We start from the raw sequence: 23,902 nt of genomic DNA, 5'->3' as shown, positions 1-23,902 counted from the left end.
GCTGGTCAAAGAGGCTGCAGATGCACTGAAGTCTAAGGGACACTGGGAAACTCCGTGCCAAACTCCTACAGGCCTGTCCCTCCAACTGGAGACGCTTGCTGCACCTGGTCTTTAGCACAGAAACACTGGTGCAGCCCAATAGCTGCTGGGTTAATTCAGGGAGCTGTGTTTGTCTTGTGGGACCAGTCAGGAACAGATTGCCTAGACCTGAGGCACCAGGAGTTTGAGGGGTTCACGTAGGTCGCGTTGTGGTATCGGAGCCAGGAGGCTGGGTCTGGATTCTGGTCGTGGTTTCCCGTTTTGGAGGATGCAAACTGTCTTTCCTTGTAAGCAGTCAGGTGGATTTTGGCAGGATGGGTAAGGGAACAGCTCTGCAGCCCCTGTTTTTGCTGTGTTTGCAGGAGCTACATTGGGGATGTGTGTGTCCTTGAGGACATGACAACACACCTGCCTGTTATCGAGATCCGAATTGTGGAGTGCAGAGGTAGGCCGGGGTGTTATGGCTGCATCTGTGATGCCACTGTCCTGTAAGGTGCTGTATGTTTAGGGTTTGTCCCTGAGGCTCGCGCCCTTGGCCCTGCTGGCTGTTCCAGCTGAGATGCAGCACTGTGGGAAACTCTAGAGGGGCCTGGACGTTTCCAAGCTCTGTGATTTCATCCCATCTTTTCCTGCCTTTGATTTTTCCTCTGTGACTCTCCCATTTCCTCACAGAGATGTTTCACGTTCTCAGTGGCCAGCCCCAGAGCTGGTAGAGCTGTTTGCATTCCCAGTACTTCTACTAGAAGCTAGACTCAGTGGCTCAGTTCTGACCTGACTAGAAATTGGGCCTTCACTATTTCGCTGAGTTTCTCAGGTGGGGAATAAGCCCCTGGAGGAGAGCTTTGAACGCCATCGCTCAGGAGCTTTGCAGTTCAGCTATGCAGGGAGCAAAGCTGGCATGAGCCTGGAAAGGCCTTGTCCTTGCACCTCCGCCAGCCGAGGCTTATAGTCCTCGCTTGTGTGTCTTCCTTCCAGCCTGGCTGGAAGGCTTGCTTCCCTCTGGGCTTAGCATGTCATTCATACTCTTCCTCGACAGATGATGGGATTGACGTTCGGCTCCGAGGGATCAAAATCAAATCCTCCCGACAGCGGGACTTGGGGCTTAGTGCTGACATGTTCCAGCTGGCCAACTTAGTGCGCTACCCCCGCCTAGAAGGGACAGACCCTGACCTTCTCTACCGGCGAGCTGTGCTCATTCAGAGGTACGTTATGGAGGGGGCAGACAGCATGGGGGTGTCGCCTGCTGGTATCGGTACCATCTTCAGCCCAAGTATGGGCAGAAGCTCCCTTTATGGCTCCCTTTGGGAAGGGCATCTGGAGGAAAGAGCAGAAGTATTCGGGGACAGACAAAGTGGGGTCCTGGGAGTGAACTCCCCTTTAAGTGGAGTCTTCCAGCTCAAGTTCACTGTGTTTTGCATATTGTGAGTGCAGCACACCTGCACTGTGTGTGGGGCAGGCATACACAGAGTTCTTTGTAACAAAGTTATGTGGTCCCTGCGGCGCCCAGGGAATGGGGATTTAGGACAAAGGTTCTGTGTTTTGAAAGTCCTTATTGGGTTTTAAAAGCTCGGATCAGTTGCTGCTTTTCTGCCTGTGTGTGGAGTTGCCTTGGCTGGAGTAGGCTTGTGGAGATCCCTGGCCCTCCTGCGTGTCTCAGCACCTTCTTCTTTGCGGTCTAGGTTCATCAAGCTCCTGGACAGCGTCCTGCATCACCTAGTGCCAGCCTGGGACCATACTGTTGGCACATTCAGCAAACTCAAGGTGAGAGATTTCTGTCTCGGGTGGGGCCTGGGTCTGGCAGGGTGACTTCACCTGGGCTGCGTCAAGGGAAACGGTCACTGCGTGTTGCCTTTAAAAACAGTTTGAGAAGCGTATCTGACTGAGCTCAATTCATTAAAGCTGTGAAAGACAGTATGGTTTGGAGGCTAGTTTCCTGTTAAAACACTGATGTGCAAACATTTAGATACAAGATAGCAAGAAGAATCAAACTAGAGCTCTGGGGTGAGAGCACTTCACCCATGAAAGGATTCGGAACATAACAGCACTGGGTGTGATCTGAATGCATGTTTGCTCCGAGATCTCAGCCCAGGACACTCTTAAGTTTGTTCCTGAACTTGCTGCTGGCAGTTCTGAGCTGGCCATGTCCAACTAGCAAGGCTTTTTAGGAATAAGTACTTTCTGGCTTTGAGCTTTTGATTTGCGTCTTTCTCATGAGACTTAGTTCATCCCTCCAGTTGTTTGTTTGCCTCACAGCCTCTCCCAGAATTTGTGTGCTGGGCACTGGTAGGGCATTTCCTTTCTGTGTGCTTCCAGGCTTGGTGTCAGAGAGCATTGTATGACCCTTGCCAACTTAGTGCAAGACCCAAAGCATTTGAGGATTTTTGTTTATTTATTGCAGCTCGATTTGGTTGCAAATAGGAGGGCTTGTAAGACCTGTGGTCTGGCGCGAGTGAGAGTAAAGGAGAGTCCAAGCAATGCCAGGGTGTTGGATGAGGGCTGATGAAGAGAGGGTCAGGCATGGCATCTCCCTTGAACCAGAAAGCAAAGTGTCTCTGAGGCAGGAGCAAAAGTTGTTCAGGAGGATGTGGCTCTGTGTGGATTGCAACAGCTCTGGGACGGGGAGAGACCTGGCGGTGCCATGGTTGCACTAGGAAGCAGATGAGATGTCTTGGGTACTGCTGGGCACCTCTGACATCTTGAACGCATCCATTGGCAGCATATCAAGCAGTTCTTGTTGCTGTCCAAGCGGCGCACGGCCCTGATTACCCAGTGTCTGAAGGACTCGGAGACCAGCAAGCCCAACTTCATGCCACGGCTTTATATTAACCGACGTCTGGCCATGGAGCACCGAGATAACCCTGCCCTGGACCCCAGCTGTAAGAATGCTGTCTTCACCCAGGTACTGCCCCTCTTGGGAGGGGGGAGGGGGTCCCTGCTTCTCTGGGGACAGTGGGGTGTTGCAAAACCAAAAGGAACCACAAGGAGGTGGGTGGAGGGGATGACTTGGGAGCTGCAGTTACCCAGAGACCTCAAGGCCTCTTTATATGACTCCTAGGCTCTGCAGATACATGGGCTGATGATGGTCCCTTATCCAGGAATGGTGCTAAATACGTCTGTAGCTCATCTTTCAGGGCCTCATCCTTCCTGGGATGAGGCCGTTGGGGCAGAGACAGATGGAGAGGCAGGGTGCCCTCAGGATGATGTGCCCCAGGAGGGATTTGGGAGATCTCAGTTGAAGTTTCTGCTCTACCCTAGACTCTCTCCGTGACATGTTACTACTGCAGAGGATAACGATCCTGTTACATTAAAAGGGCAGCGAACTGCTCCCTCTTGTCCTGTGGGGGTAACCTTCTAGGCTGAGATTCCGGCCTCGATCTTCTGTGCTTATTACAGGTGTATGAAGGCCTGAAACCCTCTGACAAGTTTGAAAAGCCTCTAGATTATAGGTAAGTGGTGTCTGGGGAAGGGAGGAGGTCACGCACTGCTAGGAGCTCTGTCCTCTGGTGCAGCAGGTTGTTTGGGAAGCACCTACGTGTGCTATACTCTGGAGAAGGGTTGCTAAGGCAGGAGGTGGCTCAGCCAGGGAATTGGAGACTATTCACCAGGGTGTTACCTCCCCACTGAGGATGCAACTGGCTCTGGAGATTAAGGTCTTCCCCTCTCTTAGGCCCAGGCTGGTCTGCCCCAGCTGTCCCTGGTGCCGCTCCAGTCTCTCCTCAGATCTGGGTGCACCTGCATCTGAGGTCTGAGCAGTGGCTCAGGCTGTGCCTGATTTCCCACAGGTGGCCACTGCGTTATGACCAGTGGTGGGAGTGCAAATTCATCGCAGAGGGCATCATCGACCAAGGTAGGGATTCCATGGGGCAAGGCCCCTCAGTGGGGCAGAGTTGGGGGAGTTAATTGAAGGGGGGAACGCCACTGCTGCTGTGGCTCATGCTTTCCCCCAGGGTTACTGCCCCTGGATGGGGGAAAGGGAAGGCACATCACCGTGTCCTGGATAAGGAGTGCTGCTTGCTAGGATGGAGATTGGCCCCCCAATAGTCACAAGCAGCAGCACTGACAGTACTGAATGCTCCCTGTGGCTGTCCTCCACGGGCCTGGCAGGGATGATATTTCTCCTGTCTTATTTCCACTGGTACCACAAGGTGCTGAGAAGAGCCTCCTGCTCAGCAGGGTCGAGTTTTACCAGTGTTCCTGATTTTTTGCTTCATAACCCTGAGGCTCAGCACATGCAGAGTTTGCATCACTGAAAATATGGGTCTTTTTTGGGTTGCAGGTGGTGGTTTTCGAGACAGCCTGGCGGACATGTCAGAGGAGCTGTGCCCCAGCTCAGCAGACACCCCCGTACCTCTGCCTTTCTTTGTGCGCACATCCAACCAGGTGCTGTGGGTCGGAGTATCTGAGGCAGATCTTTCTATGCCTGGCAATGTGGTGGTTTCCCTGTTGCCCTGCATGCCAGGAATGTACCTGCCTTTGCTGGTCCAAAACCTCTCCTCCTGGCTGAAGGGTTGGGTGGGACCACCTAGCAGACTCTGGAGATTGCTTTGCTGCATCAGTTGTAGGAAGCCCTGGCAAGTGCCTGGACACTTGTCTCTCGCCAGGAATATTACCGGGGGGGGTGGGGGTGGGGAGGGGTGGTTTAGGCCTGTTCTGTTGTGAGAAGTGCCCAGAATCTCTGCAAGAGCTAAGTCTGCGGTACATCGTGCTGGGCTGAGAGTATGACGTGGAATTTTGACTTTCTCTTGTAGGGTAACGGCACTGGAGAAGCTAGGGACATGTATGTCCCCAACCCCTCCTGCAAAGACTTCCCAAAGTACGAATGGATCGGGCAGATCATGGGAGCAGCTCTGAGAGGCAAGGAGTTTCTGGTGAGCTTTCAGCCCTGTCCCTGCATGGAGTTTTTCCTCTAAAGGGGAATCGGTAGCCCTCTTCTGCAGCCTATCCGACAGGAGTTTGGGAGAGCTCTGTGATTACATGATGGGGAAAAGTGTCTTTGTCAGGATTTGGGGCCACTGGATTAGGAGAGCTCACAGCCTGAGTTTTGGGAGATTATGCTGGGAGCTTGGGAGGAGGCCTCTGGTCTCTGCTCAGCACCATGTAGGTCAAGGTACCTAGTAAGCCCTGCAGCTGCAGAAGGGTGGGACAAGGCCTGAGGGGACGGGGAGAGCAGGGAAGCTCCTGTATGTCAAACTACTCTCGCTCTGTCTCTCATCTGCCCTGTTGAGCCCCATCCCCATCTCTGGGGACATCTCTTCTCCCACAGTAAAATCCCTTTTCTCTTTCAGGTCCTGGCTCTTCCTGGCTTTGTATGGAAACAGTTAACAGGGGAGGAGGTCAGCTGGAGCAAAGATTTTCCCGCTGTGGACTCTGTACTGGTGAGGGACTAGGAGGCAGTGCCTATTGTGTTTCTTGTGGTGCTCAGAACAAGGGGGTGATTTGTGTCCCTGTCACCATATTGTACTCGCCTCCTATGATGTGTGAGAGAAGCATGCAAAAAAAGGTATTCTTAGCGCTCACGCAACCCACAGCTGATATGGAGACGTAGGCATGCTGCGTGCCGCTTCCAGCATGCAACGCCCCAGGGCGAGTGCAGATCTAGGCAGCGTATCCCATGCTGTGCTGCTTGTCCCGGTCACTCCAGCCCTTGTCTGGTAAGGAAGGAGATAATGGGCTCAGGCGCACAGCCGCTTGCTGAGCGTATCTCTAATACACACTCGTCTCGGGACTGAGCAGGTGAAGCTCCTGGAGGTGATGGAAGTCATGGACAAAGACACCTTTGAGTTCAAGTTTGGGAATGAGCTGACCTACACAACGGTGCTGAGCGACCAGCGCATGGTGGAGCTGATCCCCAATGGCAGCAGCACTGTGGTGTGCTATGAGGACCGCAAGGAGTTCATCCGCCTAGTGCAGAAGGCTCGGCTGGAGGAGAGCAAGGAGCAGGTAACGCTGTTCCAGAGCATCAGTGGCTTGAGTTCATGGGTAGCACCTTGCTCCTGGAGACATCCCCTCTACTCCACGTCTGTTAAAATGCATCGTGCGTAGTGTCCCTATGCTCATTAGTGCGATAGCAGCCAGTCCTTTCTGGTGAGATCCTGGAGCTCATGGGTTTGTTGAAAAGAGGAGTAGCCTGTAGCAGCATGGGAGACATGTGGCTTTTATTTTCAGACCTGACATGGGCTTCTTGAACGAGCTGGGATGCATCTCTGTGGGACCTCATTCCCCTCTCCAGGTTCTTTGGAGCATTTCCTGAGCGATTGCACGGCTTCAGTCCAGTGCAGTTCCTGGAATCAACTGTGAGCCAGAAAAACAGGCAGGACATGCCACTCAGCTTCCCTGTCTCCTTTTCAGATCATGGCCATGCAGGCTGGGCTGCTGAAAGTGGTACCCCAAGCTGTTCTTGACCTTCTCACCTGGCAGGAGCTGGAAAAGAAAGTCTGTGGAGACCCAGAAGTCACAGTTGATGCCTTGAAGAAGCTCAGTAAGTGAAAGGCTCCACTGAAAACCATTTTCCTGGAAGTGAGATGATGGTCTTCTCTGCCTGCTGGGACGAAGAGAGGTGTAGGAAACTGATACGTTATCCTTTATTGCAGTGAGAAAGTGGGCCTGTGTACTTCTTGCCCTTAGCTGGGTGCTGATGGGGGTAGGGGTGTGCTCTGCTGGGCTCCAGAGGAGAGGCCTCTGTGCTGGGCTCCAGAGGAGAGGCTAGGGTGTCCCGATGTTCCCAGTGTCTGAGCCTCTCTGGAGCTGAAATCTGGATCTGGATGTGCGTTCTGGGGAGAACTTGAGTGCGTGTGTCCCTGCACCCTGGGTCTGTGTGCTGACACCCTGCCGACATCTAGAAGTTTCTTCCTGTTCTGGCGAAGGGCCTGTCGGGGAGCAGGGGAAGCCCTGCTGTAATTTTTCAGGGGAAGAGCCTAGAATGCCTCTAGCAAGTTCCTTTTCTGTATCCTGTCTTCCAGCCCGGTTTGAGGACTTTGAGCCAATGGATACCCGGGTTCAGTACTTCTGGGAAGCGCTCAACAACTTCACCAATGGTGAGTGATTTGCTCTGCTCCTGCATGTCATCTTGTGTCATGCCAGCCCTGGGGTGCTGTCTGCAAACTGGGAGAGGGAAACAACACCTGTCACTGCCTGGGGAACAGATGGAAGCTGAGTAGAGCAAGCCACTGGGCTGAAAGGCCAACTCCTCACCAGTGCTAGAGATACTTGGAAGTGGCTGAACTCCTCTCACATGTCCTTGGGATCAGCTGTTGTCTTTGCCCTCTCTTCACAGAGGATCGCAGCCGCTTCCTCAGGTTTGTCACTGGCAGAAGCCGCCTTCCAGCACGGATCTACATCTATCCAGACAAGCTGGGGTGAGTCTGTTCTTCTCTAAGCTGAAAGGCTGATGGAAACCGTATCAAAGGGGATCTGTGGCCCAGTCTCCCCTGCCTCATTGGCCTGCTGGCGTCTGACGGGTTTGTTACCTTCTCCCCAAGCTCTGAGACGACGGATGCATTGCCAGAGTCCTCCACCTGCTCCAGCACTCTCTTCTTGCCCAACTACGCCACGTAAGTTGTGTTGCTCCCTATATGTGGTAAACTGTGCATCTGGGCTCTCGTCTCGGCCTGATGCTGACCCACAGGACCCTATCGCTTTGCCACACTTAAGCCCCCCTGTGCTACGTCAGGCGTTGTTGAGGCATAGCCTCCATCTCATAAAGCATCCCGTCATCTCAGCTGACGGATACAGCAATGGCAACTCCTCCTTGTGTTTGTGTTTCCCTCCACCCCCCATCATCCCTAGAGCCAAGGTTTGTGAAGAGAAGTTACGGTATGCAGCCTATAACTGCGTGGCCATCGACACAGATATGAGTCCGTGGGAAGAGTGATGTTGTTGTAGCCTGACCGAGCGGCATGGACAATCATTTGACAAAACTGTGCAGTGGGAAGACCCTTTTACCCCCAGGATGTGTGTATATATATATATATATAATAAATGTGTAGGTGTGAAGCCTGGCTCCCTGCAGCGATAACCAGCAGTGCTTTGGACATGGAGGTTTAGGACTTTGGCAGGGCGGGAGCTAGCTCAGAGAGTAAATGTAAATGCAGGAATGAAACCCTGTTCCCAGCCATGATACATCAGAAAGGTCTGGTAGGCTTTTGTAATGAGTTTCTTCTCCAGATGTCCCTGCTGCAGCTCATAACTCACTCCCGCTCTTCCAAGGCAGTGCTCTGCTCCAAGCGGAGATGGGATAGGGCCACAAAGCTACATGATAGGTTATGGTACAGGATGCAGAACTGCGTGAGGTGCTGCTGAGACCATGGGGATGTTCAGAGATGCTTAGTGTGTCCTAGCCTGAGCGTCCTGACCAAATTTCCTTGTTTCATTGCTGCTTTCACATGAGAACATAGAAATGAGATCATTCATCTAGGTTTAAGAAGAAATGGGGCAAACTGGTGGCAAGTGCTGCAGAGGTGCCTCTGGCCACCAGGTGTCACAACAGACCTGCAGGCCAGGGCACAGCAGGACTGGGTGCTGTCAGGGAAGGGCTCCTGCACTCTTACATCCCACAAAATCCGGTTATCAGCACCTGTGACCAGCTGTGGTTTCCCACACCTGTGCATGGCAGTGTCTGCTGGGGGAGCTGCTTCCCTACAGGACATGGAAATTGTCTGCTTCCCTCCTGCTCTGTAGCCTCCCGATGAGTGTGGTAGGGCATGCTGGTCAGTCACTTTCCCAGGCCCTTCAAGCCTTGGTTTTCCCCTCAAAGCCTGTGTTATAACTAATCTGTTACAGTTCTTGCAGAGATGTGCAGCGAGGACCAAGCTCTTCTCCCACGTAGCGGGGGTTAGAGCAGCAGCAGGCATGGGAGCGCCAGGCTCTATTCCCCTCCCCTGTGGGGAGGGAGCTGGAGGTCTCCAGTGCAGCAGGCTAGTCCTCACCGCAGGGCAGCAGAAGGACTGCAGATAGCAGATGTTGGAGCTCCTCAAGCAAATGACACACTAGTAGGTTAGTGTGTGATGGAGGTGATGAAAGCTTTACAACTTCAAGACCATACAAAATGTTCTTTCACCTTCCCAGCCCTGAGCAGGATAGCAGCCTACCAGCCCTGAGCAGGATAGCAGCCTACCACCCGTGAGCGACCAGATGTCAGTTTGTTTTTATACCCTCTCCCACAGCTGTGTGGTCACTCCCTGTGGTCTGTTGGGCCATCATCACTGCAGAGGCACTGAGCCACTATTGCTGGAGTGGGGTTGATGCTGTAAGCTAGGATTTATCCTGTGTCTAACATCATGCCTTTTCCTCCCTGTTGAAGAAACCTGTCATCCAGAAAATGCTTCCAGTCCTAAATGAAGTCCGTCCCTTTACATTATTCCTTTGAAACTGTTGTGTTCCTGGAGCTGCTGAGAGGAATTGTACAGGAAGGACTGGAGGATCAGGAGAGAGTATATGCTGAGGTCTCTTTTATCACAGTGAGGAAGAGTCTAGGGTGAGCAGGGATATTGTTTCTGGCAGCTCTTGCCTGCAGCAGAGCCTTCCACGCTCATTTTGATGGGTGTGAAGTCCTGTCTGCTGCAGGAAGGTGGGTGTTTTTGTTTTTTTTTTTTTTTTTTTTGAGCGTGAGTTATCTCAGAATTGGGTTCTGCAACTTTGTGGCTCATTTCGATGTCCAGCGTGGACAGGAGCAGGGCCTCTGCATGATATCTTTCCACGCTGGAAGCTGAGTCGTTTCCTAGACAGTTTGTTTTCAATGGGCATAAGTGAGCTGGTGAAAGGGTGTTGATCCTCTGGCTTGGCTTCGGTCAGGAGTGTTGGTGAAAGAGCTTTTCTCTTCAGTGCCAAGTTGGGGAGACCAGAAAGCAGCTGGGCAAGATGGGATTTGAAATGGGCTTGTTGCCCTTCTGGCAACTGACGTTTGGGGGAATCCATCTTGCTTTTTTCCAACCTTGTCCCTTTGTTTCTGAGGGAAATTGTGTTGTTTATTTACTGAACAGAACTAGAAATAGCAAGAAAAAATGGACTCCTCTCTGATTTTTCTACTGCATGGTATGCAGTGCTTTTAGCATAGATCTCATCAAAGCCATAGATGTGCTTTATTGACTGGGCAGAGGGTAGCTAGCTGGCTAAGATGGGTTGATAGCACCGACAGGTTGGTGAGTCACTCAGGGTGTTGTCCAGGCTGAGGAGAGGCACTGATTGCAGCGGGAGTTCACCACAGCAGCGTCTCCAGAGTGGGGCGGCCAAGGCATCGAGCTGATGCAGCTAGGCAGCAATGGATGTGGGCCTTTCCCCAGAAGCGCTGTGGCATCTTCGTCCTTTGAGATGCTCCAAACTTTTCTACTCAATGGCCTTGAGCAACTTGATCTGACTTCCAATTTCACCCTGCTAACCTTAGCTCTGGGTCCCCTCTAACCTTAAATATTTTATGACTCTGTGATGTTATTACTCCAGCTTCTCCATATTTATCCTTCCACGTCCTTCCTCCCAGTCAGGTCTTTTAGCCCCCTACCTTCTCCCACTGTTGGGTTTATTTCCTGCTATTGAGAAAACACTGCTCCCCAAGCTTCTTAGAGTGAGTACTAGGGCTTGGGGGGATGGCCCTAGCTGGTGATGGGGATGGCTTTTTATTTTAAGAAGCACTGGTAGTCACAGGAGCCTGGGCCGAGCAGGAAGGCTGCATCTGGGAGGTCATCCAGGACATTCTGGGTTTTACCCCTCACAAGCATATTGAGAAGAACTTTGTTTTATCATATAGTTTGGGCCACTCTGTGTTACGACAATAGATGTGTCGGAGAAGGCAACAGCAGCTGCCAATGGGGGCACAGAGATGTGTGAAAGCCCTTCCGGTTGCAGCCAGTCACTGCAGTGAGGTCTCAGCTGCAATCAGTTAGTATGTGGTCAGAGGGTACCTGGGCAAATGTGGCTGCTGCTGAGCAAGTACTCTTAAATAGCTTGCAGATGACACTGTTAGTTTCCTGTGCAAAGGTGAACTGGGGACAGGGAGCTGGTAACCTGCTTGGTTTTCTTCCATGCAGTCCTGTGTCTCGTATGTGGTATTTTAAAGCCAACTGCAAGTGAATTTCTGCTGTGACAGCACAGCACATTGTGGAAAAGGTCAGCCTGGCTCAGCTCCAGCCAGTCTCAGGCGACAGGAGTGTAGGTGTTATTTCGGTACTGGGTCACGTTCCTCCTCTGATTTCTAAAGTTGTCGGTAGTGGCTGTTTCCTATCGTGCTTGACGTTACGCAAGTTGAGTGTGACTCTGCCCTGCCTGGGAATTTTGTTGTGCCGTTGGCCAGGATAGGAGAGCCCTTGCGGGCAGCACAGGGAGCGGTAAGCTAGGAACCAAAGGCTGCACTGCCCTGCTCCGTTGCCGAGTCTCAAGTAGGTACAAGATCAATTTGCAAGTGAGTGACACCCTGAGAAAGGTGCTCATGCCTGTGTGCTAAGATGAGGCAGAGCTGCAAAGAAGAGGTGTCCATGTGCCGGCAGAGCTGCCAGCTCTGCAGGAGGACGGGGAGGGAGAAAGTTGGCACCACTGGGATATGTATGGCTGTGAGTGGAGCTGGAGAAGGGACTAATGCTGTTACGGCTCAGCGTAACTGCTCACTATACCTCTCCTGATTTTGACTTGCTGAATTGTTATAGAATAGCTTCAGGTTATTAATATGCACATGTAGATTACTTGTTCTTGTTATTCCACTAGTACCTTGGAGTATTAAAAGTTATAAATAGGTTGACAGGATCTGAACGTCCCTACCTCATGTAGGATCTAAAATAAAGTGAACTAACTATTCTTGGCGTTTCTAATCTTTTTTTTGTCTGGTGTGGCTAGGAATTCTGCATGCTCCTGTCATGATAAACAGCGCCAGAGACTGATGGTGCAAGAGGCAATTGAAGGTGAAGCAGCAGAAGTTGGCCCCATGTTACCTTTTGCACACAAACTGGTGTCTCAGCGAGGTGGCTTGGGATATTAACTGGCACAGCCCTTTGTAGCATACTATAACCAGCTTTATGGGGCGATGTGAGTTAGTCTGGGAGGGAGGGTGTGGGACAGGATGGTTGTTGCTCCCCCCTCCTGCCTGGGGGAGGGGGCTGCTGGGCACTTTGCTCCTGGCCCTGGCAAGACTGCAGACACTGGAAGAGATCCCTCGCACCCTTTGAAGCACTGCACTCCAGGGCTCTTTCCCTTGCTTTGCTTCTTCCAAAGATCAAACGTATCTCTGTTACTGCTGAGCTACAAGGTATTTTGGGATCCCCCCTGCTAAAGGGTTTCTTCTTTCCAACTGCTGTTTATTTTTAAGGAAATTGATTGATTTGCATCTGATGAGCAGAAAACATAATACTTGGAAAGGCTTGTGCCTGTGGCAGGGTCACTTGTTCTTACAGGCTTGAAGCCGCAGCTCTGGCTCCATGATTAGTGCCTCAGGCTCGGTTTGTGAGGGTTGAGTTCCTGCCATGAGGATCTGATCTTTCACTACCTCCAGGAGATCAGCTGTACCCACTAACCAGGGACCCAGGAGTCCTGCTCAGAGCCATCCTTGGGGGGGTGGGGGGGGGGGAGAGAGCTTTGTGTATGGAGCCTGAGGCATGCCACCCGCTCACCTCCCTTGGCCTGCGGTAGTGGAGGGGAGAAAGATGTTCTTCTGCTAAGCTCTGGCCTCCACGGGGTGGGCTCGGGGCTGATGGTGGGCCATGCACCCATAGCCCACAGGGTGGCCTTGTCTGCAACAGGGCCTCAGGCAGCTGTTGTTCCTGCTGTAGCGATCCCATACTTAACCGTAGACCCCCCCTCCGCCCAGGACAGGGGCACCCCAGTAAGGCAGAGCTGGGCAGGACCTGTGCCCATCATTCCCCTGCAGCACCACCAGCCCATGCAAGCAGGGAGAATTATCCAGCCATCCCGCTCAGTGGGAGAGACTCGCTGCGCTCAGGAAGATCCTTTTCAATAACTCTGCAGGGGTGACGGCCCAGCTCCCCAGGGCCCTGTCAGCTCATTCTTTGCACTGTACCTTTTCAGGTAGGGATGGGCCTGGACTATGACCTGTTGCCAGAGCAGGCAGGTGCCAGAGGGGACCTTTGAGCTCTGCCAGGCTGGTTGTTTGCTGCTCCTGCTCCCTACGTGCAGCTCTCTGTGCTGGACCCAGAGAAACTCAGGTATTGCAGGGTGGAGCTGCAATACCACCGCCGCCTCGCAACGGTATGTGACAGGCAGCTGTGACATGACGCACCACCAGCGTTACAGGGTGCTCGGGCGCTGCTGGGCATTGCAACACCACTCCTGCTGCTGGGACGCCATGGCCTCTTGGGTTAAAGCTGCCCCTGGGCAGGGAGGCAGGTCATCCTCCCTGACTCGGATGCGTGCTCCAAGCCTCCCGAGCCACAGCACGTGTGCCAGGGGCAGGAATATGCCCCCGGGGCAGCCCAGTGCCAACCTTCCCCATAGCAGTGCCCCAATCCCTAGCCCCCCCCCCCACCCCGTTCCTTTCTCTTCCTTATCCATGCCCGAGGGGGTGCCCTGAGCCCAGGTGGCCGCTTTGCCGAGCCCCCACCGTGGTGCCGAGGGCCGGGTGGCTGCTCGTAGGGCAGTGACGGGAGGGTCGGGGGCAGCCGGGGCCGGGCAACACCGCCGGGGAGGGCACAGGAGGGCCGGGACGTGTGCCGGGAGGCAGCGGGCGGAGCGGGGCTGCCGGAGGCCGGACGGGGCGCGGTGGGAGGTGGAGCCGAGGGCGGCGGCAGCGCCGGGGGCGCAGCGGCAGCGGCGGCGGCAGCAGCGGCGGGGGCCGCGGGCCGGTGCGGGAGCGCGATGCGGGCGGGCGGGGAGGCGCCGCACCAGGTGCTGGGCCGGCTGCGGTTCCTGCTGCAGTGCAGCGAGTGCTTCCGCCGCGCCCGGGCGCTGCCCGCCGCGCTCTGCTACGTGCCGCGGGAGGTGCAGTACAAGATCTGCAAGGACCCCGCCGCCGCCGGCGCCGCCGCCGCCCGCAGCCTGCTCAGCGTCTGGGACAGCCCGGGGCCGGCGCGGGGCGGCAAGCGGGCGGCGCGGGCCACCATCGAGGTGCGGAAGGGCGGCTGCCTCCGCGCCACCGGCGAGGAGTACTGCAACGGCGCCGGGCTCTGGGTGAAGCTCAGCAAGGTAACGGCGCCGGGGCCGGGGCGGCCCCGCCCGGTGCCCGCAGCCGCCGCTTGCGCGGATCCGCGCAGCCGGCACCGCTCCCGCCGCCCGCACCGTCACCCCGCTCAAATGCAGTTGGGACCGGGCTTGTGACCGGCGGTGAAGGAGGGGGACGCTGAGCATGGGAGCAGCGCAGGGGCTCCTGTGGGGCACAGCACGGCTGGGAGAGCGGGACCAAGGAATAGTTTTACCGGGGAAAGGAGGGAGCTGGGTTAAGTTGAGAGGCACACGAGGTGGATTCATCCTCCATCACTTCTTCAGATCTTACTGCTTCCCAAAAGTCGGGCCTGGCTGTTCCAGGTTGGGTGACGTCCAGGTGTCTCTGCACAGTTGTCACAGTCCTTCAGGGCCTTGAAATCAGTGGCCCCAGGACCCTTTTGTGTCATGAAGCAGCCCAGCTTCTGAATAATCTTCTTGCAGCACCCAAGTGGGACAAGCCCCAGTGATGCGGCAAGGAGCTGATTTGGGGCACTGGCTCCAGGCAGTTGTGACAAGTCTGGATGTGATTTCAGGAGCATCTAGAAGAGCACAAGGGCTGCCATGACCTGGAGGAGGGCTGGCTCCTGGCGCAGAGATTTGGAGAGGGAGGAGATAAGCTGGTCCCAGTCAAGACTGTGGAGAGGATCCAGTGGCAGCAGCAAATGTTTGGGGTTGATTATAAACCCGCGGTCAGGTATGGCCTGAGCCTGCTGCATGGCACTCCCAGCCAGGGGACAATGGTGCATGTGTTGCTGAGTTGCGTGTGGCTGACACCCTGCAGAGGACGTGTGGCCCACCTGTCCCAAATTTCTTGGGCACACCCAGCACAGCCCCACTAACTCCCTCCAGTGCAGGTGAGACAAATGTCCCTGCCAAAGGGCCTGCGTGCAGGGTGGTGCCGCCTCTCAGGCTACCTGTGCTTGCTTCTGGCGGTGCCCGTGCAGGGTAGACGTCAGGGTGTTTCAGTACCACTGAGATTCTGGCTGAACACCTGGCCCCTGGGTGCTGCTGTCTTAACGGCTAAGGTGGTAATTGCTGGAGCACGCTGAGCACTGACCCATCTTTTCCCCTGTGTAATTCCTCCGCTGGGGCTGTTCCAGCTGGGAACAAGTGGTGGATTTGACATACTCCATGCGGCTCGGAGGGAAACCCAGGCTTATGGAGCAGGATGAGGCTGCGGTGCAGAAGTTTCGGTACGAGCGCATCTCCTGGAGCAGTACCCCAGTAGGGCGGGGGCTGGGAGGGGAGGCCGGGCACCGTACAATGCAGGTGGCCTTTGCTCTGTGCACCATCGGATCACTTGCCTGGTGCTATTTATCACTGCGCCGGGGTGGCCATAAACACCCGGCCCAGTGGCAGCGATACAGCTGTGCCTATCAGCCAGGGAGCGGTCCCGATTCGGTGATTGTGGGATGCTGGGGCCGTCCTGAGCTGGGGCTCCCAGGCTAGCCAGTGCTGATGGACAGGCTGGGAGCTTGCTGGCAGGTCTGGGGCACGGACTGGTTGCCTCTGGCCCGTTAACGCTGAGCCTGCCTGCAGGTCCCTGCCGCCGGCCTGGCGCTATGAGTGCGACGTGGAGCTGGTGCGCTTCCTGTACGATCACAGCGAGAGGGAGCTGGAGAGACTGGACTGCATCAAGGAACACGTCAACAGCCTCGTCGTCTCTTCGCAGGCTGTGCGTAGTGGGGCTCGTCCGGCCTGCGCAGGAGCAGGAGCGAACTGGGCTGGGCAGCTCTGGGAAGCCCCAGAGATGGGAGGAGTAATGACTTTTACTAAACCCTCTTCTCACGAGGGGAGGGAGCCGGAAGCTCTCCGGGCATCAGCCCTCATCGGCCCTCGGGCAGAGAAGAGGCTCTGCTCAGGGCATGTCTCCTGGTCTTGGTGGGGGGACTGGAGGTGTCATGGTATGCTTGGCACGTGCTGGTAAAAATCAGCGTGAGCTGCAGCACGTGGGACGCATGAGCCTCACCGCGGCTCGGAGGAGGCGCAGCCGGCGGTGCCTGGCCCCTCCACGAGGGGCTGGGGCTGGGGTAGGGTTTAGCGAAGCTGGTGTGAGTTGGGAGCCTGGAGCAAAACCCCGCTGCGTCTCATTGGCACTCGCCAGCCTGTCAGGGGTCGGTGGCTGCGTCCAGCTTGCTCTGTACGGGAATTGCCATTCACCAGCAGCCCAGCAGATGCCGGGGCTGGCCCGGTCTGACCTCCTCTGGCCTCCTGGGACCCCTCCTGGAGGTGGCCCCAGCACACCCACGGATGCTCACGCTGCCTCCTTCCGCCCGCTGTGCTCTTCCAGGAGGGCTTCAATGCATCCCATCTGACGGACGGCCAAAGAGACACCTACTGGGAGAGCGACGGGCCCCTGGGGGAGCACTGGGTGCGGCTCAACATGAAGAAAGGCACCGTTGTCAAGTGAGACCTATAGGTGTCCCACCCCTGGCAGGGGTTATACCGGAGATAAGCAGGGTCTGGGGGCAAAGCATCTTGTTCCTCTTGAATACAGCTCTTTGCCTGGGCTCTCTCAGCCGCAGTCTGGGGCTCCAGGTAGAGGTGGGAGACAGCTGTGTCCCAGGAGGGAGTCGGGTGTGCACAGCCCTTTTGGCAGCTCTGGGGGCATCTCCTGGGCATCTCCATGCCCAGCTGGCTCAGAACAAAGCTACTGCTCACTCTTCTCATCTCCAGGAAGCTGTGGCTGACGCTAGAGTTGCAGATATCATCCTTCGTACCTAGACGGGTGGCTGTGTATGGCGGGGCACTGAACAGGTTGCAACATCTGCGAACCGTCTTAATCAGCGAGTGAGTAATGAGAGAGAAGCAGCATTGGTCTGGCTTGGTCCAAACTCCCAAACTGTATCTGTGTCTAGTGTGGAGGCTTAAGGAAAGAGCTAGGGTGGATCCTGAGCGATCCATCCCTGGCAAGGGCTCTCAGCGGGTCTGGACTCCCTGGGCTGGAGGTTGCATCAGTTGCTGCAAGCATGGTGGCCACCCATCCTCCACATGCCAGCCAAGTGCCTTCAGCTGTGCTTCTGGTCTGCATGCTGTTTTGTGGCTGCTGGTTGGTGACTTTGGGGGCTCTTCCTCCTCCTCGCGTGTGGGAGCAAATACGGCTGTCGTTTCCTCTCTGAGCATCTCTCTCCCGTGCTAGGGTCGAAGAGTCCTGGTGCGCTTCACCTCCTTCTTTGCTGCCTCCTCCCAGGCCGGCTCAGGGCTCTGCGATGCCCTCCTCGAGGCGGGCACCCAGCCTGCACCCACTGCTGCATGCCTGGGGTTTACACAGGGGTTTGAAGATGTCCTCCTTCCCCAAAACTGGCCTGTTTGCCCGTTTGCTTGAGCAGTAAGATTTGTCTTTGAAGAAGCATCTGTGAGACTGCTGAGGTCTCTTTCCTGGTGGCAGGAGCTAATTTCTTGCTGCGTCTGTGCAGCCGTTGTTGCAGGCAATTGTTTTTCACCATGGGCCCATAGGCCTTTAAAGGGGCCGTGTCCAAAGGCTTTACGTCCTTTACTTACTGACTCGCTCATCTCCACAAACTCACTATCTCCTTTGAAACACCTCACCCTTGTGGGTGAGTGCTCCTCAGCCCTGTAACCTGCTGCTATTTGTTTTACCAGTTCTGCTCTAAAAACATTTGCGTCGATGCATCCATTTGAGACATCTCCTGTGAGGTCCCTCAGGAGCCCCGTCAGGAACGGCTTCATGGCCATTTCGCATTTCTGTTCTGCTCTGTCTTTGCTGAATTTATGCTCTTTTCTGGTTCTTCTCTGGACACGGCTTCTGCCTCCTTCAGGATGTCTCTGTGCTTCTGACAGTCTCTCCTCTCCATTCGCTGCCTTCCTGCTGCAGCCCTCGGTGAGCAGAGGCGCTCGTGCTGCGGGGGGCTCGGAGAGCGTCGCAGAGCCCTAGTCCGGGGCTTGCTGCCCACTTGCTGCTTGGCTGTGGTCGTGTTGCAGAAATACCTTTCTCTCCCCTTCCTGCAGCCCTGGTGGTTTCAGGTAGCCAGGGTTGAGGCAGGGTGCAGCAGCCTTGGCGGCAGTACAGAGACAGGAGAAGCCAGAAAAGCAGCATGGCCTGAAGCGTGGACGCTGCTGGCAGGAGCACCTGGACACCACGGGGTCTGCTCAGGGCTGTGAGGAGCATCTCCGCTGTCTCCTTTCGCCCAGGCACCTCACAGCTGGCCGGCTCAGCAGTCTGAGCCACGCAGCAGGGACAGACGTGGGTGCAGTTGTGGAGCCGGGAGCCACTGGGTGTGAGAAAGGGGCTCTGCCATCTCCTCTGTGCTGTGTGTGCAGGAGCAGCTACCAGGACGTGTGCATCCTCCGTGACATGAAAACCCACATGCCGGTCCTCGAGATCCGCATCCTGGAGTGCCGGGGTGAGCTCACACAGCCAGACCTGGGGCTGCCAGCCCAGCAATGCCCATAAACCTCTTGCAGCCTTCACAGGTGCTTGTGGCTTTTCCCGTTGTGCTGGCTGCTTCTTTGGTCCCCTGGAGGAAGGGCTGGGGACGAGCCCCATTTGGGACGCTGCAAGGCAAAGCTGGAGGTGGCCCCTTGTCCCTGACTGCAATAGCCCTCGTCTGAGCTGTGCTGGTCACAGGTCTGCACCCATGTGGCATCTTTGTCCTTTCTTGGCAGACGACGGGTGCAACGTTCGCCTGCGAGGGATTAAGATCAAGTCCTTCTGGGAGTGGGACCTGGTCCTCAACACAGACATGTTCCAGCCGGCCAGGCTGGTGCGGTATCCCCTCCTGGAAGGGGTGGACGCAGACATGCTGTACCGGCGGGCCGTGCTCATTCAGAGGTACAGCACAGGGATGGCTCCGTGCCCGCAGCAAGCCCGGACCCTGGGGAAGGACCATGACCAGCCTCTAGCAAGGGGTTGCATACGTCTTTCTCGAAGTTTCCTAGTTCCTTTGCTGGCTGGGGTCAGCACTGACCCATCAGGGAGCCCTTCGGCAGCGAGCCAGTCATGCTGCCGCAGCGTGGGCCACGCGCTGGGGCTGCTCTTTGTTGCACTTTTTCTTTGGAGGGATCCAAAATAAGCACTTGGACAAAGGGTGCTCTTTGGGCAGTCTCCCTCGCTCAGCCAGGGTGTCTCTGTGGCCTGGAGGGGACCCGCGTGTGGCTCTGCGCCACACGAGCTTGTTCCCTGGGCTCTGCGCCGTGCTGGGGCAGGCTGAGGTTGTCTGCGGGAAAATGCTGGTGGTGTACTGGGCTCTGCGTGTCCTCCAGCCCCATCGCGTCCTCACGCTCCGGTCCTCTCCGGTCTCCAGGTTTGTCACGCTCCTGGACAGCGTCCTGCATTACCTGATCCCCATCTCGGACCAGAGCATTAGCACCTTTAGCGTGCTCAAGGTGAGCTTTCGTGGGGCTCCTGCCTCTCGCTCGCTGGGGACAGTGCTGCCAGTGCCTGCAGGCAGGAGCGCAGCCCCTAACCAGCCCTGACTCTCCCTCGGTAGAGCATCAAGCCATTCCTGCTGCTGTCCAAGCACTGCTCGGCCCTCATCACCCAGTTTCTGCAGGCCACGCAGAGCCCCGCACCTCAAACCCTGCCAAAGCTGTACATCAACAGGTACCTGGCCCAGGAGCACCGTGCCAACCCTGCGCTGGACCCCCGCTGCAAGAACGCTGTCTTCACCCAGGTACCTTTGGCCTGGCCGAGGTGGGCTGCGCGCCATGCCGGGGCACCGGGCAGGGGATGTGTTTGCTGTTTGAGCTGTCGCTCAGCCTTGCTGCAGCTCAGTCCCCTTTCCACCTTGTGCTCCTCTCTAGCTGTATGAAGGCCTCAAAGCTTCGGGCAACAGCAATCATCCCATGGATTATAGGTAGGGGCTGTGCTGGGATTTCAGATCCATGTTTGTGGGGTGTCACTGCCCCCGAGCAGGACGTGGATGCAGGGAGATGCCCTGCTGCCAACTCTGGGTGTCCTCTGCCTGGCTTGGAGGAGGCCTGTGCATGGGACTGTTGCTTCCCCGCAGGTGGCCCCTGAGCTATGACCGGTGGTGGGAGTGTGAGTTCATCACAGAGGGCATCATCGACAACGGTGAGAGCCTCCTGCCAGTCCCCCCAGGGCTCTTCCAAGGCTGTCAGCTCTCCTGCATCTGGTGGGGACCGGGGGATGGCTTTGGGGGGGTCACCTGCTGTCCCTGGTGCTTTCTGGGTAGCAGCCCTGCTCTGTGCCCATGGGGAGGTCCCTGCATCTCCCCTACCCCCCTGCAGCACTGCCCCTGCCCCCCAGCAGGACAGTCCTGGGACAGCTGGCCTGGCCAGGCCCCTGGGCTCTGTGTCCAGCTTAGCTCCCCATCACTCTCTCCACTTGTAGGCGGTGGCTTTCGGGACAGCCTGGCGGACATGTCGGAGGAGCTGTGTCCCAGTTCCGCCACTGCTGCTGTGCCCCTGCCTTTCTTCGTGCGCACGTCCAACCAGGTGCGGCAGGGCAGCGTCCGTGTGTCGCAGCCCCAGGGCACCCAAACCTGTCAGTGCTCCCTGGGCCTGTGGCAGTCAGCGCAGTTGAATTTGGGCTCAGGGAGGTCCTGAAGGCTGGGGTCCCCCTCCTGCAGGGAGCCACGGGACAGTTTCTGGGGAGAATATTCAGCAGGGACTGGTACTGTCTGCAGGCTTGTCCCTCGGTTGCAATATTTGGGGGCTTTAGTCCTATGTTAATGCTTGCAGGGCCATCAGCTAGGCTGCTATGCATGCACCCATCTGATGGAGATCTTGTGGACGAGTGTAAAAGGGGCAGGAAAGGCAGGCGAGGGGATGGAGAGGGAGGCTCTAAGGGGAGACTGTGCTGGGCTGGCCCCACTGCCTGGGTTGCATCTTTGGCTGTGGGTCCTAAACCCCTCTCTTCCACAGGGTAACAGTGCCGGTGACACCAGGGACATGTATGTCCCCAACCCCTCCTGCAAGGACTTCCCCAAATACGAGTGGATCGGGCAGCTCATGGGAGCAACTCTGAGGGGCAAGGAGTTTCTGGTGAGCCCAGGCAAAAGGGGTTGGTGAGGGTCAGATCCACCCCAGATGTTGCAGCCCAGGGGCGTTGGTCCCCCTGCCTCCACATCCTGCCTGGGAGTGTTGCCTGGGTGGAGGGCTATGTCCTTGGCTGGCACACAGCGAAGGAGTGTGGAGGAAGACACACGTCTCTGCTCCCTCCTGCAGGTCCTGGCTCTGCCAGGCTTGGTGTGGAAACAGCTGGCAGGAGAGGAAGTCAGCTGGAGCAAGGACTTTGCTGCTGTGGACTCAGAGCTGGTGAGTGGGGATGGGGGCTGGAGCTGGCTGTACATGCCTGTGGCCTGCTGGTTACTCTGCAGCAATCCTGCATTTATCCATTTTGGTCCCAGGTGAAGCTCCTGGAGGTGCTGGAGACAGTTGACAGAGAGGCCTTTGACTTCATGTTCGGCAGAGAGCTGACCTACACGACGGTGCTGAGCGACCAGCGCGTGGTGGAGCTGATCCCCCGCGGCAGAAGCACTGTGGTGCGCTATGAAGATCGCAAGGAGTTCATCCGCCTAGTGCAGAAGGCCCGGCTGGAGGAGAGCAAGGAGCAGGTAACGCTGTCTCTCAGGGCTGGCCAGGCTGTAAGGGAACTCTGTCCCGTATGGCAGGCTCTTCTGGTACCTTCGTAGGCTCATAGCAGCTGGCCTGGACCTGAACTGTGGGGTTGGTGGCTGCAAAAATGTGTCCCCAGTACCGGTTCCCACTGGGCAGTCCCTCCGCGCATCCTATGCACGGGCTGCCTCCGAGCCCCGGAAATGATTCCCGACTCTGCCGTGAGCTGTGGGGCCTCTCTGGGGTCCCTTAGTGCCTTGCCTTGGTGCTCTGGCCAGCTGCCCTGGGCTCAGACCCGCTGTGGCAACATGGGACTCCTCCTGTGCTCCCCTAGATTGCGGCCATGCGGGCTGGGCTGCTCCGTGTGGTGCCCCAGGCCATGCTGGACCTCCTCACCTGGCAGCAGCTGGAGAAGAAGGTCTGCGGGGACCCTGAGATCACAGTGGCTGACCTGAGGAAGTTCAGTAAGTGCTGGGGCAGCCTGACACTGCTCTCTGCTCCGACTGGTCTGCATGGGCATACAGTAGCTTCAACGATGCTTGTCCTGTGCGTCCGTCCTCCCCCCGCGCCAAGTCCAGTAGCTGACACTCTGTTTATGGCGTGCCAGGGAGCATGGTGGGAGGAAGAGGCAGGGGGACCCTGGAGAGTGCTGGGATGCTACAGGTTTAGCTGAAAACCCCACTGTTCTCCACCCTGATCCCCCTGTTCATCAGCTGATGAGGGCAGAGGCGAATGGCCATCCTGCAAACCAGAACCTCGTATTTCTCCACCTGTCTTCAGACCCTGCTCAGAGTCCTGGGGGCTCCTGGAAGCTCACCAAGTGGCCCAAGGTTTTCCAAGCAAGCCAAGGGTGACACTCACCCCTTTCGTGTGCGTCTGCAGCCCCTGGCTGCAGCAGGAACCCAGGTCCATACTCTGCGAAGAGGGTCTCGATGGAGGATTGTGGCTGGGGGAGCCAGGGTGGTGTGCAAGGGGAGCTGAAGCCTGCCTGGCCTTGGGTAGGAGGTGGCCCCATCTTATGCAGGAGTGGTATCCTGGGGTTGCGCCCTCAGTGGGGTGCTGGTAGGCATCGGATGCTCAGTGTGCGCAGGGCAGAGGGAGAGCAGCCTGGCTCGTGTCCCGAGGGTGTCTCCCCTGCCTCCACTATGGGGTCTCGCAGAGGGGCAGGACAATGTCCCATGTTCATTTTTCCTTGCTAGGAGTCTCTAACAAAGCTTTTGTGCATTCCTTGTCACAGTCACGTTTGAGGACTTTTCCCCCAAGGACTCCCGCGTTGAGATGTTTTTGGAGGCGCTGAACAACTTCACCAAGGGTGAGCGGACCCCTAGGCCTTTCCTCACTTTGTGTGCACCGCAGTGGGGTGGCAGGTCCAGCAGGATGGGGTACCCACCGCCCTCTGCCCCGGGAGACTCGCCAGGGGCCATGGGCTTCCCTGGGAAGCTGTCCTGGGATGCTGAGACTGTCCCGTAGCTTTGCCGTGTGCTGTGTGCTCCTGAGGTGCTGCTGCAAGGGCAATCCCTGCTGCAGCAGCGGGCGGCCGGGGACCCCCTGCAGGTCGGGACGGGGGCGGTCAGGAGCAGAGCTTGCTGACCCCAACAGGCCCTTTCACCAAGACCTGAGCCCTCTCCTTCCTCCCAGAGGATCTCAGCCGCTTCCTCAAGTTCGTCACTGGCCGGAGCCGCCTCCCCGTGCAGATCACCATCTACCCGGAAAGGTCAAAGTGAGTCTGTCCTGTGCTGGCCCGGGCATCTCTGTGCTCTGCCAGGTGCCCAGACCTGACCTATTTCTCCTTCCTCTGAAGCTCAAAAACGCTGGACCTGATGCCGGAGGTCTCCACCTGCTCCTGCACCTTCTTCTTGCCCACATACTCCTCGTGAGTGGAGCTGGGCTTGGGGCTGGGGGCGCTCGCCCTCCCTGGGGCTGGCATGGGGGTCCTGTCCCCCTCTCGGCTGTGACCCCAGTGTCTCCCTTCCAGGGCTAAGGCCTGCGAGGAGCTGCTGCGTTATGCCATCTACAATTGCATGTCCATCGACATGGACAAGAACACCTGGGATGACTGAGGGCCCCATGGGGCCCGCCGGTGTGGGGAGTTGCTCTGCCAATCAAGAGGAGTCATCGACCTCCGGGGACACCAGATTTAATAAAACCGCTGGTCGGAGGCCCTGTTCCCTCCATCCAGCTGTAGATTGTC

General features: G+C 56.7%; 2 protein-coding genes across 9 annotated transcripts in view; both read left to right on the top strand.

The window, feature by feature from the left end:
- The window catches only part of LOC104148009 (E3 ubiquitin-protein ligase HECTD3), a 17,488-nt gene extending 4,314 nt beyond the window's left edge, over positions 1 to 13,174 (top strand). Inside the window, exons 7-22 of one of the 5 annotated variants that reach the window (XR_011142595.1) lie at positions 402 to 484; positions 1,076 to 1,241; positions 1,719 to 1,800; positions 2,756 to 2,938; positions 3,433 to 3,485; positions 3,822 to 3,886; positions 4,316 to 4,419; positions 4,788 to 4,907; positions 5,325 to 5,414; positions 5,773 to 5,979; positions 6,388 to 6,517; positions 6,999 to 7,073; positions 7,313 to 7,394; positions 7,518 to 7,589; positions 7,825 to 7,989; positions 11,857 to 11,875. Coding sequence is in view for 4 of the 5 variants with exons in the window: in XM_068952943.1 (XP_068809044.1) it covers positions 402 to 484; positions 1,076 to 1,241; positions 1,719 to 1,800; positions 2,756 to 2,938; positions 3,433 to 3,485; positions 3,822 to 3,886; positions 4,316 to 4,419; positions 4,788 to 4,907; positions 5,325 to 5,414; positions 5,773 to 5,979; positions 6,388 to 6,517; positions 6,999 to 7,073; positions 7,313 to 7,394; positions 7,518 to 7,589; positions 11,857 to 11,998 (1,654 nt within the window). In the remaining variant the exon portion in view is untranslated. Of the gene's footprint in view, positions 1 to 401; positions 485 to 1,075; positions 1,242 to 1,718; positions 1,801 to 2,755; positions 2,939 to 3,432; positions 3,486 to 3,821; positions 3,887 to 4,315; positions 4,420 to 4,787; positions 4,908 to 5,324; positions 5,415 to 5,772; positions 5,980 to 6,387; positions 6,518 to 6,998; positions 7,074 to 7,312; positions 7,395 to 7,517; positions 7,590 to 7,824; positions 11,818 to 11,856; positions 12,379 to 13,041 lie in introns of those variants that run through there. The other 4 variants (XM_068952944.1, XM_068952946.1, XM_068952943.1 and 1 more) reach the window with 4 other exon arrangements.
- HECTD3 (HECT domain E3 ubiquitin protein ligase 3) lies at positions 13,085 to 23,902 on the top strand. 4 transcript variants are annotated; one of them, XM_068952950.1, is made up of 22 exons: positions 13,085 to 13,221; positions 14,706 to 14,866; positions 15,273 to 15,365; positions 15,712 to 15,847; positions 16,463 to 16,578; positions 16,849 to 16,962; positions 18,454 to 18,536; positions 18,799 to 18,964; positions 19,437 to 19,518; positions 19,623 to 19,805; positions 19,936 to 19,988; positions 20,142 to 20,206; positions 20,486 to 20,589; positions 21,019 to 21,138; positions 21,322 to 21,411; positions 21,504 to 21,710; positions 21,789 to 21,932; positions 22,046 to 22,175; positions 22,949 to 23,023; positions 23,350 to 23,431; positions 23,513 to 23,584; positions 23,687 to 23,902. In XM_068952950.1, the coding sequence occupies exons 2-22, from the start codon at positions 14,835 to 14,837 to the stop codon at positions 23,769 to 23,771; spliced, it is 2,232 nt and encodes a 743-aa protein (XP_068809051.1). In that variant the 5' UTR covers positions 13,085 to 13,221; positions 14,706 to 14,834; the 3' UTR covers positions 23,772 to 23,902. The 4 variants fall into 4 exon arrangements, with proteins under 4 accessions (XP_068809051.1, XP_009679272.2, XP_068809050.1 ...); XM_068952949.1 differs by lacking the exon at positions 13,085 to 13,221 and adding an exon at positions 13,758 to 14,154; XM_009680977.2 differs by lacking the exon at positions 21,789 to 21,932.

The sequence above is a fragment of the Struthio camelus genome, chromosome 8 (assembly GCF_040807025.1).
Source record: "Struthio camelus isolate bStrCam1 chromosome 8, bStrCam1.hap1, whole genome shotgun sequence".
Taxonomy (NCBI): Eukaryota; Metazoa; Chordata; class Aves; order Struthioniformes; family Struthionidae; genus Struthio; species Struthio camelus.
Note: the sequence above shows the minus strand (reverse complement) of the source record. Positions and strands in the feature narration are given on the sequence as shown.

Bases quoted from the DNA above. Each gene is read 5' to 3' on its own strand.
- HECTD3 (XM_068952949.1), top strand. From the start codon at position 13,828: ATGCGGGCGGGCGGGGAGGCGCCGCACCAGGTGCTGGGCCGGCTGCGG. The intron at 18,537-18,798 runs GTGAGCTCACAC...CTTTCTTGGCAG, and splicing joins CCGCATCCTGGAGTGCCGGG to ACGACGGGTGCAACGTTCGC. The intron at 23,024-23,349 runs GTGAGCGGACCC...CCTTCCTCCCAG, and splicing joins GCTGAACAACTTCACCAAGG to AGGATCTCAGCCGCTTCCTC.